Source organism: Mus caroli, chromosome 7 (assembly GCF_900094665.2).
Source record: "Mus caroli chromosome 7, CAROLI_EIJ_v1.1, whole genome shotgun sequence".
Classification (NCBI taxonomy): Eukaryota; Metazoa; Chordata; class Mammalia; order Rodentia; family Muridae; genus Mus; species Mus caroli.
The window spans coordinates 103976301-103992010 of NC_034576.1; the positions used below are offsets into that span (position 1 = coordinate 103976301).

At 47.7% G+C, this 15710-nt stretch overlaps 1 protein-coding gene across 1 annotated transcript in view; it reads left to right on the forward strand.

Moving 5' to 3' along the window:
• Positions 1 to 14385: 14385 nt before the first annotated feature.
• Positions 14386 to 15710, forward strand: part of Stard10 (StAR related lipid transfer domain containing 10) — a 29602-nt gene continuing 28277 nt past the window's right edge. Inside the window, exon 1 of the mRNA XM_021166220.2 lies at positions 14386 to 14489. Within this exon, the coding sequence (XP_021021879.1) occupies positions 14487 to 14489 (3 nt within the window). The 5' untranslated portion in view covers positions 14386 to 14486. The remainder of the gene's footprint in view (positions 14490 to 15710) is intronic.

Below are 15710 nucleotides of genomic sequence, written 5' to 3' on the forward strand. Positions count from 1 at the left end.
GATTTGTGCGTTTCTGTCCCGGGGTAAGCAGCAGGGATTGAAGCCTCCCTGTCGCCTGTGGGCGCGTCCAGGGCGGGGCCTCAAGGTCGCCTTCCTTAACCTCCGGGCGCCTGGACTAGTGTCCGAAGCTGAGGATGCAGAACTCACTGAGAACTCTACCACCAGGGGCTGTACAGGGGCAAGCACCAGGCACAAGCAGTCTAAGAGAGAAGACTGCCTGAAGGAGCCTCACTGTCACCTACATGGTGACAGTTGAGTCGGGGTTTATGAGGGACCAACTAAGACCGTTACCCAGAGGGAGCGGAGACAAAAGGACTAAGCCCTGGAAAGAACAAGTGGACATGGTCTGATGACATGAAAATTTCCAATGCAGGCGGGCATTGGGAGTAGCTCAGCGATGGGGTTCTTGCTAAACCTGCGCGGGGGCCTAGATTCAAGGTCCAGCGCTTCGGAGTTGTTAGGACAGGACGCAGAAGTGTCCGTGGGAGGAGCAAGATTTAGAGGTCCAGTTGGTAGCAAAATTTAGGGCTCTAAGAAAAGGCTCCGTTTATCTGGAAAACCCCAGGCTCAGAGGAGAGAAGAGGCTTCCTTGTTTGCAGCTGTGTGTAGTAGGTATCTGAGATAGCCAGCAACCCAGAGTTCTAACTCAGGGCCTATCTGCTGCCTCTCTTGGACAGCACAGACATCTCTTGTGGGTACATTTGACAGTGAATCTGGGCTCACGGGGAATTGTAATGAAATTGTCTCTAGCAAAGAATTCTGCAGATACAAGCTGTGGTAAAGAATGACAGGAGAGACTCAGTGGGCCTAGCCTTACAATATGACATACTGAGGAAGGTTCAGCAGCAAGCCCTGTCCTCAGCTAGTGAAGGCAGACCTGGTTATCCCTAAGAAATAAACCGAGGGGAGGGAGAAGGCAATATCAGGAAGCCCTCTAGACCCTGCAGGAGACAAGCCTTGAGATACTGTTGGGGGTCTGTTACAGGACTTGAAAAACAGTAAAGGCAAGTGACACCCCAGGGGAATATGTATCTGTTGTTCGGTGAAGCTATAGTAAAGCTGAACATGATGGCCCATGACTGTAATCCCAGCACTGATGCCAGCTTGGGGTACATAGTAAGTTCCAAACCAGCTTGGGTTCTATAACAAGACCCTGTCTCAAACACACTACGAACTGGCCTCAGTCCCCCTTGTGTCTATCTTGGATACTCCCTGCCTTTGCACTGTACTGTGCCCAGTATTCCTGCTGGAAGTCTGCCTCTGCTCACACATCATATCCAGAAGCACTTCTGGGGGCCTGAGGCTTCTGTGACAACAGTCCCCCCCGCACCCCCCCCCATCCCCAGGTCCTACACAGTGTGCTGCATCTTTAGGTAGGAAGTCATGTTGGGGCAGGTTTTTTAATAATTGTAAAAGATTTCTTTTTCATCGCATGCACGCATGCGTGTGTGTGTGTGTGTGTGTGTGTGTGTGTGTGTGTGTGTGTGTGTGTATACGAGTGCAGGTGCATCAGAACCCCTGGAATTAAAGTTAGAGCCAGTCTGACTACTAATGTGGGTGCTGGGAAACTGACTCATGTCCTCAGCCAGTGCCTCAGACATTAACTGCTCTTAACCACTGAGCCATCTTTTCAGCACACCTAATGCCTTTTGGACTCACAAAATGCTGCTCCAAATTTTAAACTAGTTTTGTCATCTTTGAATGGTAGGAGATTTAAAGAGTATGGTGACATACTTCCAGGTCTCTTAAGTTTTTATTTATTTGTTTTGAAAAAAAATTTTAACCCACTGCATCCAGTTAGTGCTCCCTCTTTGTGAATGGCTATGGAGTCATCTGTTGGGGCATGGGGGGAGTCAACTGATGGGCCACACCCTTAAATTTTTATTTCAAAGGCGTGCAGTAGTGGCACATGTCTTTAATCCCAGTACTCTACCACTGAGTTATATCCTGACCCACTCACCTTTTACCCTCAGAGATAAGCTGGCCTCACATTGACCACACCTCCCCAGATCTGGGAAACATACACTGCACAGTCTGGCCTCAAAACTCTCATACAATAGCTATAGTTCCACCTACAAGGCTGGAGCCCACATGACTTACTTTCTAAATATTCTTGTTGGGTAATGGACTCCATCGTGACTTCAGGGTGATGTCTCCATTCACACCCTGGAACAGTATGTGCACCCAGGACTGACCAGTCTTTTAAAGGGAGGACTGTTCAAGACAGGATTGAACAGAAACTTCTTGTCTCTCCCCTCCACGGGGAAAAACTTGACATTTCAGCATGGTTCCATAGTAGCTAATGCTATAAGATGGGTAAGAAAGAGGAAGGCAACCCCCATATTACAGTAGAAACTGTGCCAAGACTAGATAGATATGAGCAATACGGATCTGCTCCAATGAAATACAGTAGTAGTAGAGTGAGATGAAGTGACAAGAGAGTGCCTGACAAATAAGTCAAACTCTTAAGTCCTTTGAGTGCATTTGATTTAAAGAAGTGTTAGAGAGACTGGAGGTGTGGAGAGCTGGGGCAGAGCACCTGCCTAGCATGCACAAGACCCTGGCTTTGACCTGAAGCAAGAGAAAAACAGGGAGAGTCAAAACAAAACTTCCATCCCCACTCATCCTCTTCCCCAGCCACACACGCCACACTCCTCGCCACTCTGCAGAACGTTCAAAATGGCCCCTGTGGGAAGCCTCTAGGCCCCATGAAGGCAGATGTCTGTGCAGCTTCCAAAGCACCTGAAGGGCAGGGAATTGAGGTGGGGAATGCAGCTCTGAGGTAGAATGTGAGCCTGGTATGCCCAACGCCCTGGGTCAGAGTCCCAGAAACACATGTACATTTTGGGAACTGGGTAAGGTGGAGACACTGAATGGACTTCAAGGGAGACTCCATGGGAGATCAAAGTAGGAAGAGAGATGTGAGACGTTCCCTTTGAAGCTCAAGAAACGCCTCAGAGCGTTTCCACCTTCCCTACCGCAGTCTTGGCAACTTTCTAGGTCTTATGACATTGATCAGATAGATATGTGAATACTACAGTTTGAATACACGGGTGAAAAGTTACCTGTTATTGATGAGGGGTGTGTGCTACCCATAGCCAGAGGTGGTCAGTACCAGAACACAGCAATGAATATGTCTTCCTCCAACCAAAGTTAGCCAAAAAGAGAGTTTTGAATACACAGAGGAACTTGTGGGCAGACCTGAAGAAGATGTCCTCAGTATTGAAGAAAGGCTTGAGCTTGGGGTCTGAGAGTCCTACGCAGATGGACGGAAGTAAATGAGGTCATCCAAAGAGAATGTGCCGAAGAGCAAGGGACCGAGACAGAACCTAGTGGATGTCAATGTCTTAGACTGTCCTAGCCCAGTCAGATAAATGTTAGCACCTGTGGTGGCACTTGCCTATAATCCCAGCACTTATATGGAAGCAGCAAGAGAATTATCACAAGATTGAGGCTACTCTAGTCTACGAAGTGAAAGGCTAGCCTGAGCTACATAGCAAGATCCCATTTCAAAGCAAAAACCATTGTCTAATGAAGTCAACTGCTAGACATGGTATTTCACTCACTTCTGTTCTTGTAGCACTTGGGGGGCAGAGGAGTCACAAATTCATGAGTCATCAGGGCCACATAATGAAACCATTTTTCAATATTAAAAAAAAGGGCGGGAATGGGGTTAGGGCCAGTTCCCAGCACACACATGATGGTTCACAATGCCTGTAACTCCAGCTGCAGGGGATCTGATACCCTCTTCTTGCTTCCTCAGGCACATTCATGATATACCCACACACATACAATAAACATACATATTTTTTTAAGTTGAGATGCCTGGCATTGTAGCATATGCCTTTAATTCCTGTCCGAGGCAGGTGGATACGCTCTCAGTGTGGCCTATGACTTCAGCAGTGGCCTCTTCCAGAAGGTACAAACCCACAATAAACAAAAGAACAATGTTTGTACCCATTGTGAAAGACAATGCATCAATGACTATTCCTACTTTTCTGGAGGTCTCTGAATTTGAGGCCAGCTTGATCTACATAATGAGTTCCGATCAACTAGAACTATAGAGTGAGACTCTTTGTCTCAAAACAAAACACCAAGTGGTGAGTCCTGACACACGCCTGTAAGTGTATGCTACTTAAGAGGGAGTGGCAGGAGGGTCATAAATTCAAGGTCTTTCTCAGCTACATCTTGAATTCCAGGCCAGAGTGAGATTATCTTCAAAAACCAGACAAAACATCAGTTTCTTGAAGAATTAATATTTTTTCCAAGCTACCTTCCTAAGAGCAAGTGCACATTTTTAATATAACCAACTTTTTTCTGTTGTTTCCAGGTTTCAAAATATTTGCATTATAAACCTTTATAGTGTTTCATAGTAAAATGCTTTCGTTTTCTACCATAAAAGATGCAGATTCTTAGAAGAAGAAGAAAAAAAGTCTTTCAGAATCCACTCGGGCTGTCAACATCATCCCCACAGCAAGAAAAGCTACACGGAACCATTAAAATCCTGCACTGCTCTTGGAGCCCTCTTATCATACATTCCTATCAGCTTGCTATGTGCATCTCCAGGGAAGCACACACAAAGCCACGTGTTCCCTGAGGTAAACTGACCATTTATCACGAATGCTAACTTGGTGAGATTTAGAATCACCAGGAACACAAGTCCCTGGGCGTGTTTGTAAGAGATGATCTAGATTCGGTTAGCTGAGGTGGGCAGAGCCACCCTAACATAAGCAATATTTTTCTGGACTGGGGTCACTGGCTGAATGAAAAGAAAATGAACTGGACACAAGCATTCCTCACTCTCTGCCTCCGTGGTTGTGCTCCCAGCCTCACACTTCTCCCTGTGTGATTTCCCTGCCATCATGGACCATATCCTCAAACTGTAAGTTGAAATAAACTCTTTCTCCTCTTTGTTGCTCTTTGGGATGTTTAATCATGGCAATAGGAAAAGTAACTGATGGTTCACAGCGTGCATCAGCCACACAAGCCTTGTATTTTCATTTTGGGTTTGTGCCTTCTAGAGGAGACCACAGCTGAGGTCATAGGCCACACTGAGAGAAGGCTGTATCACACTCTGTCCATCTGTCCATTCCTACTCCTGACATCTATCTGGCATGTGCCTATAGGTGATTCTGTAAAATAGCAGCAGTCTTCATCCAAGCAAGAATACACTGTGGAGTTGACAGTTACATTGGCATGTAACAAGAGAATGGCTGTGTTCATTGCCCTCCACATTTGTCCTTAGCCTGAACTAGCTGAAAAGGAGGAGGGAGTTGGATAAAACTGATGGTTTTCACTAGTACCTAACGCAGAACATGACCCCACAGTCACCCCCAATGACTTAGCCCCACAGATCTTCACTCAGAGGGTAGCTCTTGCTTGCATGGTCATTAGCTTGGTGTGCTGAAGCTGCCTGTGGACCATCAGGAAGATCTTGATGTAGACCAACCTCACTGTATGTAGGACCACATTTGGGAAGAGACACATCACGAGATGGAGTTTTCACCACAGGCCTTGGTCATACTCTTTTCACTTTCTACCCCAGGGATAAAATCCATTTAAAGCCAAAGAAATGCACAGACCCACAGGACAGCAATGAGCCCTTGGAAGAGCTCAGGACCCAGGGACCAGTTACCTAATGGGGTGGGCTGCTACAGTGGCTCTGCCAGAGACCCCAGAAAGTGGCTGGCAGGTGTCTGCAGCACACTGCACACACCTGCTGCAGCACACTGCACACGCCAGCTTCAGTGTACATGGCATGCTGCCCACCATCAACACAATGGCAATACAAAAACATAGGTCTCGCCTCACAGCAACTAAATGAGAGTTTATTCTGGAGCCAAATACCAGTGTAATAGACCAGAGAACACAGAGAAGGTTACCCCAAATTCCATGCTCCAAAGTAATAACAGTACGGAATTTTTACAGTAGCAGAAAAAAATGACCAGCCAAGGCACTGTTCTGATGTGTTAGTAGAAACGTCGGGTGGGCAGGTTACAGCAAAGGAGAGCAATACCTACTACAGACCTCAGGCTATCTGATTGCAGTTCTTGACTGATGGTGAAAGCTAGGCATATGTTTATACATTCCAAAGAGGACTGTACCTGATAGCCACAAGGGTGTCAGGTCAAATGCAAATGTGGGCAATAAATGGCTATTTAGAGGGTTAAAGGTAGTTCAAGATAATTTAACTCTAGGCCTGCAAAATTCTATTTACCCATGATCATTTAAGTTTTTATCAGTTAGTCAGCTTGTTAGAATGTTTAACATAGCTTTGGCTTTTTTATTTTAATTTCTGGAATTTTGATTCAAAGCATCAGGCAGCCCTGGCACAAAGGACAGCATACCCCATGTTTTTGGCTGCTTATCCCAGTAACCCCAGTCACCTATCCCAGCCTAAGCCAACTGAGTCTGGTGGTCCTGTAAGATTTAAGCAAGACAGTTTGAAAGGCTCATCATAAGTCTGCACTGCCAAGTGGACCCAGAGTCTTGCTTCCTTGAAAACAATGAAATTAAGATAGACATAACATCGTGGTTTTTAACCTGTGGGCTGCAACCCCCTTAGGGGTCACACAGCCATTTCACAGGGATCACCTAAGACCTTCAGAAAACATAGATATGTACATTACAATTCATAACAGCAGCAAAACTACAGTTGCAAAGTAGCAATGAGGGCTGGAGAGATGGCTCAGCAGTTAAGAGAACTGACTGCTCTTCCAGAGGTCCTGAGTTCAATTCCCAGCAACCACATGGTGGCTCACAACCATCTGTAATGGGATCTGATGCCTTCTTTTGGTATGTCTGAAGACAGCTACAGTGAACTCATATAAATATAATAATAAGAAAAAGTAGCAATGAAAATAACTTTTGGTTGAGGGTCACCGCAACATAAGGAAGTGTATTAAAGGGTTGCAGCATTAGGAAGGTTGAAGACTACTGATGGACCACGTTTAGAAGCCCTTCATGTGGATCTCTGTACCCAAGTTCACTCAGTGGCTCAGATCCCACAGGCAAAACTCTCCATTTTGTTCATATCATTTCCAATAGCAAAGTTCCAGATAGCCTACGATTCCAGAAAACAAGCCTGCTGGGTTGGTAAGAAATAAATTGTTACTCAAAGCAGGAGGTCATTATAACATTTTAATAGCTGCAATATGTCCTTGGGAAAATATTATTTCCTGTTAATTTTACAGCTGGCTTTTTCTGTGCCTGTTATTCCAGCCTAATAAACAGTTAGGGAAGATTTTAACAATCCAACCTAATTTTTAGGTTGCAAGGGACAAACAATGGAGGAAGTGAGTAGGCAGGAAGAAACTGAACCGTGAGCCTCACAAAGCAAGGTGAGACCATTATGTTGAAGACGGTAACAGATTTAAATTATGGAACTGTCCAACAAAGTAGCCCTAGACACAAAGTAGCCCTAAACACAAAGTAGCCCTAGACACAAAGTGGCCATTTGCATGAATTAAAACTAGTTTCATTTAAAATGGCATTCAATTAGGGTGTTGTGTGTCATTTGTATCAAATTCAGGGCCTTTGTCATTTGTATCAAATCTAGGCAAACACTTTACCATTGAGGTTCTACTATGAAGTCCAGTCTGACCTCAGACTCATGTCCCTCCCATCTCCAACTCCTGGAACACCAAGGCCGCCTACAATTTTTACTTCTTACATGACATTTAGCCATGTATCAAGTCGTCACACATTAGTTACAACGGTATTGGACTATGAAGGTAGTGAACATTTTTATTATTGCTTAATTAAGTTGGGCATACTGGCGCAGACCTGTAATCGCAGCACTTGGGACACACACACACACACACACACACACGCGCGCGCGCACGCACGCACGCACGTGTGCGCGCGGCTTGGATTTGACAGCAGGACAGAAGGCGATCTGAGTGTTGACTAGCGGTGGAGCAATTGCAGACAACTTAGTGTTCTTTCTAAAATACAAGCTAGCTACTGTGTCATTTATGCGTCCTTAGAATCAACCAGCCCTGGTTTAGAGGCCAGGCTCCACCTCCTCACCGCCCGGACCCGCTGCGGAAGACCTCCTCTGTCTCCAAACTCCAATTCCCAATATGCCCTTCTGCGACCTCGCTCTCCGACTTTCCGGAAATGTAGTTTTTACTAGGGCAAAACACAGCGCCCAAGCCTCTGCCTTCCGCCCCTCTGGCGCTTAGTGCGGCCACTGTAAGTGGTCGAATAGGCTTCACGAGGCGGCGGCCTCTCAGTCCCTCGCTGCTCTGAGGCTTTGGAGACGCCTACATCCGAGGGAAAACCCTAGGGGGCCGCAGTGGCAGAGTGGCCACAACCACTAGGGGGCTACAGGGCAGCTAAGTCCATCAGGAGCTCGGGGCGTGCTCGCTGGAAAGCGCACGCGCAAATGCGAGCCTTGCCGCCTCGCCTCGGTAAACAGCAAAAAGGCGCCTGCGCGATGAGGTCCTCACGTTGGACGCGCGGGGGCGCCGGAGCAAAGATAACAGTAACGTGTAGTAACGGATCTGTCCACTCATCTTTCCCTGAACCTTTTATTGTTTGCAAATCACAGCCCCCTCGTTGCCTTGACCCTCACACCGGATTTACAAAGAGAATTAAGGACCAGAGTAGGATTTCAGAACTATAGCCCAGCCTCCACTTTTGACTTGCTGTGTTGTGTGACTTGTGTAAATTGCTTCCTTGGGAACCTAAGCTTTCTCATTTATAGATGGAATGAGCTTATTGGAAAGATCAAATGAGATCCAAGGATGAAAATGAAACTCCCAAGCAGTCTGTAAAGGCAAACGATTATTACAGTTGATTGCAGGCTGAGAGACCCATTTCCTCTTTTTTTTTTTTTTTTGCAAATTGCAAGCCTGAAGGCACCAAATAGGCCCAGGGCTAGCCCAAGTCACTATGTGAACTGGGGCTAGAGCCCAGCCTTTTTTTGCCTTTGGGCCTGGAGCTCTTCTTCACACCGAAAAGACTAGCTTTTATTGGGTGTACATTTAGTAAGCCCTCTTGTTCCAGAAAGGTGAGTCACTATTCCGCTTCTGACCCAACTAGGCATGATGAGGGAGGCCTGGCTACTCAGAGTTGACCAAGAGTCTCAGGAAGCAAAGGAGGATCTGAACATTCAGGAAAAAAAAAAGAACAGTGTAGACCGACGGTTCTCAACACGTGGGGTGCGACCCCGTTGAGGTTGCATATCAGATATCCTGCATATCAGATATTTATATTATGATTCATAACAGTAACAAAAGTATAGTTCTGAAGTAGCAATGGAATACTACTTTTATGGTTGGGTTCACCACAATATGAGGAATTGTATTAAAGGGTCGCAACAGTAGGATGGTTGAGACCCACTGCTGGAGCTGGAGCTGTGTAAACCCTGCTTCTCAAAATAGTATCCCAAGTACGGCAGATAAGGCGCATCACCAAGGGAAATGGACTCGAAATGGACAGGAATGGGGAGGGCCCCAGAGCTGGGGTGTACCGGTGTGTAAGCTGTGATCACTTTGGTTGGGACCAGCAGCAACTAGCAGTGGTAGTGGAGCTGGCCTGGCTGATGACAGGAAATATTACACACTGAAATGAGGCTTTAAGAACCTCTGGGACATGTAGAGGAATAAGGTGGCACCATGGACACACACGGCACACACATGATCAAGCAGCTGTCCGCTAGGGAAGTATACTTTTCTATGTCTCTCTGCCTTGCAGCAGGAAGCTTTCTGCATCTGCTTTTGGAGCGTTCTAAGAGGCTCTGAGGGTAAACCGATGAGGGAAAATCTGGGAGTCACTGAGGTCTGGATGCATATGGGGCCACGTTGGGTAACTCAGGAAAGGTGGGTACATGTAGAAACAGAAATCCAAGATCTGTCCCAGCCACCTCCAAATGTCTAGTCCTGTGGCCCCCACTGATTGATTTTTTTTCAGCCAGGAAACCAAAGCTAAAGGCAAAGGAAGGCTGGGGATGCAGCTCAATTGGTAGAATCCGTTCCTAATGTGTCCGGAGCCCTGGATTCAATCCCCAGCACTGCACACACTGAATATGGTGGCATATTTTCATAATCCCAGGACTCAGGAGCTAGAAACAGGAAGATCAGAAACCCAAGGTCATCCTCAGCTACACAGCAAGTTTGAGGACTACCTGGCGCGTGACACACAAGACCCCCTCACAAAAAGCCTGAGTGGGTGCAGATTATTCTCTCTGTATCTCTCTTTCTGTCTCGCTGTCTCTCCCTCCCTCTCTCTCTCTCTCCCTACCCCCCCATTTCTTTCTTTCTTTTCTTTCTCTCTCTCTCTCTCTCTTTTTTTTTTTTTGATATCTTTTTTTTTTCACGACAGGATTTCTCTGTGTATTGTGGGTTTCCCTGGCTGTCCTGGAACTCACTCTGTAGACCAGGCTGGCCTTGAACTCAGAAATCCACCTGCCTCTGCCTCCCAAGTGCTGGGATCAAAGGCGTGTGCCACCACCACTCCAGGATTTCCTTTTTGAGATGGTGTATTATGTAGCCCAGACTGGCTTCAAACCTGAAGATTTCTTCCTGCCTCAGCTCCAGAGTTCTGTGTATGCATGTGCCTCCACATCAGCCTTAGGAAGGGACTCACTTAAGGACACACATGAGTTGGGACAGAATTGGACTAGGATGGAGATCTTTCCATTACACGGCAGTGATCAAACATCTTCATCAATCATTTATGGAATATCTAATATATACTCTGGGAAGAGCTGTCTGAGAGCCAATGGGAGCCAGGCATGCAGTCAGCCCCAGGTTTTCATTAACTCTCACGGTGGTAATACTGTGACCTTGGATAAGTCACTGCCGCCTTTTCATGTCTCCAGTTGTCTCTAAAGTAGAGGTGGCAAGCATCATCCAGGGCTGTCTGGGGGGTGAACTATAAATTAAATGAGTTATAACCTGTCTAGTACAAAGAACAGCACCAGGCATGTGGTAAGTAATGAGTGCTGGTTATCACTGCTTCCAGGGAAGACAGGTTGTGGCAGGCTACAGATGGTGTTCTTCTCCAGCCAGCCAGCAGTCCTGCGTTTGTGCATCTCCTCCAAACTTTTACAGCATGCTTCTGGGGGCCAACATTCCTGGAAGTAAAATGGGAACTTAAGCTTTCATTGTCCTCTTCTGTCCCAGGGAAAGAGATGTCTGGAGTGTTGACACCAGAGAGTGCACATGCTCTGCCCAACTCCCAAGGCCTAGAGTTAAGAGGATTCTTGTCCCATGTTGAATATTGCATTTCTGACCATACAGGAGCCAGACCCTGGACTCAGTGCAGGTCCTACAAAGTATAGGGATAGCGAGGGGTCTTCCTCCCTGCAGGCCTGTGTTTTCTGTGAATAGAGCAGGCTTTGGGGCCGAGGAGGATGGAAGAGGTAGGCAGACAGGAGCTACAAGGCATTAAAAACTTCATCCCTGGATCACCCTGCTTGAAGGTGGCTAGAGGCTTGGCCCAGTGGTAATTTCAACTTTGCTCCAAGCCTTTCTAAGTAATGATGTGGTTTCAAACTCCTTACTTAGAGGCGGGGAAGGAAAGTGCAATAAGGCCAACAGGAGAGAGTCTGGTGAAGAAGCAGACCTCCTGCCTTCAGGTGTGGGCTCTGTCTAGAAGCGAGATGGGAGACACTTGGTTCCACCCCTTCTCCCCTGGGAGAGAGCCCCCAAGATGACCACGCAGCCAGCTTAGTGACTCTGGTTGGGACCAGAGAAAGCTGAGAAGACAGAAGTGGGGCTGGAGTATAGGATCTGATCGAGAGGCACTCCAAGCGACTCAGGCAAATGGGAGCAGGGAACCCTTCCTAGTCTAGGATTTCTGAGGGATTTGGGGCCTGTATTCTTCAGTCTGTGGCAGTGGAGGATAAAAATATCCTGGGAGCACACTCCTGGAGGAGGGAGCCAAGCAGATTCAGAAATGAGTCACAGAACCAAGTCCTAAATTTAGAAGGTGCTGAGGGAGGCAGCCTCCTCCAGGGAAGACGTGGAGATGCCCACTGACCCAGGACTCCACAGACTTGGGGCAGAAAGAGTCCCCCAGGCAGCAGTGTCCCACCCACAGCAGCCGAACCTACTAGTGGGCTGAGCCTACTTCCAGGACTAGATGTATTATCCCAGGACGAAGCCTGACCTAGAACCTCATTCTCCCAGTAGAGGCCCTAAAGGGGTTCACCCACACCAGCCCTTCACCCAGCCTGAGAAATAGCCTTCTGTGCCCTGGAGTGGGTAGGGCTGGGCTCCCTGTGCCCTGCTGGCAGGTGCTGTGTGAACATAAGGTTGGAGGTAGGTAGACAGTATGTCAGCATCCAATGTGCACTTAATGAGAAGTCACTGTGGTCAGGGCACTAAGCTTACCACTCCCTGCTCAGTGACTCGCTCCCCTGTAATAGTGTAAACCTCATCCGTCTACACCCTTAGAGGCAAGGCTGTCTAGACGGACTGAAGGCAAGCTAACTGTTTTAGATCCTAGCATGGAGTTATTGAGGTCCTGACCCAGACAGGCTGGCTTCCTTGCCCAAGCCACTTTCCTGAACTCCTACTCTGGGAACTTCTATCTGCAGGCCATTTCCCTCTCGTTCATGTGCCCTGGATTCCAAGGGCTGCCCTTCTGAACTTTGTAGATTTCTGCTGCCCAAGGCATCCCCAGGCTCTGAGGAGAGACAAAACTGTCCCCTCAACGAAGGACTTCAGAGTGGACAGGTCCCTCTTTCAGCTCTGCTACCTCAGTGTGTGGGAACTGTCTTGAGATAGGATAAGAGGTGCAGCGAGGACTCTAACAGAACCACAGCAATGCTTCCCCACCCTCCCACTCAGAAAGGATCTGGAAGCATGGATGGTCACCACACCTGGGGCTTCTGGGGCCTGCTGACAAGGTCCTGACAGGTCCTGCAGGAACTCAGTTTGATTGATAGTTGGGTCAATGTAGCCTTTCAGAAGCCCTTGAATTTCCTATTAGAGGCATTGAATCCATCTGCTGACTCTCCCTGGCCTCTGTGCTAAGGCGAGGTGGTGAGGGATGTCAAGGAGAGGATTGTCTAGGCCTTTTTCTGCTAGGGTGGGCAAAACTCCCTGGGGCTTCTGTGATTGTGGCCCCTCTCACATCCCACCCAACTCCTTCTTCTTCTTCTTCTTCTTCTTCTTCTTCTTCTTCTTCTTCTTCTTCTTCTTCTTCTTCTTCTTCTTCTTCTTTTTTTTAAATCTCAAAGCTGGGTGGACTCTGAGGCCCTGGGCAGGGCAGTCATCACCACGTAGAACTAGAGAGGCCTCTGGGGAGGGCTCAGGGTGATACTATGGGTGTGACCCTAGCCTGACTTCACATATCCAGGGGACCTCAAGATGAGGCACCAATTGTAGATTTTGATTATTGGTTTATTTTCCTTGCAGTCAAAGGGCCCTAGGTCAACCGTCAGCCTAAGGTTGTTGTGGGACTGAGACACGGTGAGTCTAGTTCTACCCTGGGCCTGAAGCCTCCTCACATGTGCAGGATGTGCCTGTGCACCAGTTATGTGTGCACACTGTTACTAACTGACATAGCAGGCACCTGAGGGCTGTGGAAATTGCTGTATGACGATGTGGCACTGTAAGGTGGGCAGTGTGAGTGGCAGTTCCTTAGCTGCAAGCTTTCCAGATTTGGCAAATATTTTGGATGTATTTGTAGTAAAAGCTAGTGTGTGTGCATGCATGCATACTTGTGTGCGTGTGTGTGTGTGTGTGTGTGTGTTCTTGACATAGGGTCTCACTACATAACTCTGACTGACCTGGAACTTACTATGGAGACAAGCTGCTCTCAAATTCTCACAGAGATCTTCCTGCCTCTGCCTCTGGGGAGCCGAGGTTAAAGTCAGGAGCCATCACAGCCCGTTTGGTGTGTGTTTGAAGTTCACGTTTCACTAGGCACCTTGCATATGCACTTTTCATCTGGCAACATGGCTCTGATGGTGTGTGTAATCATGTATGTACATGTCCTTGTGCCAAGCAGGCCATTTTTGTGACTGAAATGTGTCTATGTGGGACTCAGATAAGGACAGCAAGTGATAATATATGGTTGTGACTGTCACCAGGAATGAGGATGTGGGTGACCTTGAGTGACTGGCTTAGTGGCTGTGGCTCCCTCGGGGCAGCTTTGGGCTGTTTGCCCTGCAGGGTGTGAGACCCACCCTGAGTAAACACTTAGATCCGGACCTTGTGGGGCTTGGCTACAGCTCCTTTATCACTGTAATAGGACGTGGCCCTCTCCAGGCCCAGCCTACCTTGGAGGCCTGAGGGCCTAGGAATGGAATTACCTCTCCACTCTATTTCCCAGTGATGTCACACAAGTCACTGTCTGGTCTTCTAGAACAGTGAGCTCAGGGCACACTGTGTTGCCATAGACAACTTCTTGGCATTTACTCCATCCTTAGCGGCAGACAGGGCTACCCCAGGAGGAAGGTGGGGAAAAGGGGCCCGTGGGGGTAATTTATCATCCAAAGACCTCCATCCATCTATCTGTCTGTCTAGATGGTGAGTAGGAGTGGGCACTCAGAACTTGAGTACACTGAGCCTGGGTGACTGACTCATCTCTGCGATCCTTTGGAGGCTGAGGTAGAACTGACTCAAATTCTAAAACCAGCCTGCTAGATCAGTGTTAGACCATTACAGAGCTAGACCTTGTCACACACACACACAGAGGCAGAGTGGCAGGCTCTGTGTATGTGGAGGGTTTTGTTAATGTAACAACCTGGCAAGTTGTCAAGGTTCCCCCAAGTAGAAGAGATGGTATGTAATGGGCTATCTCAGACCAGGAGAACTGGGTCTTTTTTTCTTTGTTTTGTGTAGCCCAGGCTAGCTTCAAACTCCTTATGTAGGTAAGGATGACTTTGAATTCTTCCTGAACCTTCTGCCTCGAAAGTGCTAGAATAACAGACATAGTCCATCATACCCAGATTCTGGGGTTTTATTTCCAATTCTCCTGATCTCTAGGCCTCGGTGTCTCCACATGTCAGGGTGGGTCCAGATGAGATGAGTCTGAAGGTCTCTGGAGCTGGTGCAGGGAGTTGAGAGCATTAGGGAGCAGGGTAAAGGGGATTAGCTAGCTCTTGGCAGGTTCTGCATGACCCCCGCACCAACTGCCTGGTTGAAATCTCAGTGACTTCTGCATCTCCTCTATTTCAGGAGCCTCAGTGCCGAGGAGCTGAAAGTCCCCCTCAAGCACTTGCCTTCTTCATGCAGGTGCAAGTGAAGGGTGGCTCAGTTTCTGCCCTGAACCCGAGTCCTCACTTTCCCTGAACTCCCCTTGCTGATTACCCCCTCATAGAAACTCTAATCTCTGTAGCCCATGGCACCTGCTCAGTGACAAGCTTTTGGAGCTGGGAGCCATAAAAGTGCCAGCCCAGCGTCTGAGGGACTTACAGAGGTGGCACACCCACCTTGGGGGTAGACTGTAGGTAACTGACCAGGCACAGCAAGTGTCTTTCTTTGCTAGCCTTTGCACTGTGTAATTTTTCACCAGAGTCTAATTACACCATGATCTTTCCTTAACCTTTTTCTTTTTAAACCAACGAGTTTTGGGCAGTAAGTTCTCCTCTGCTCTCCCCATCCTCCGGCTGGGGTGTAGTTTGGGTTACTTGTCTAAGGGCGAAAGGCACCTATACCCGAGCCCAAAGCCTCTGTTACTGTCATTTTCAGAGGTTAATGTTCCAGATGAGGAAACAGGGGTGTGTGTGTGTGTGTGTGTGTGTGTGT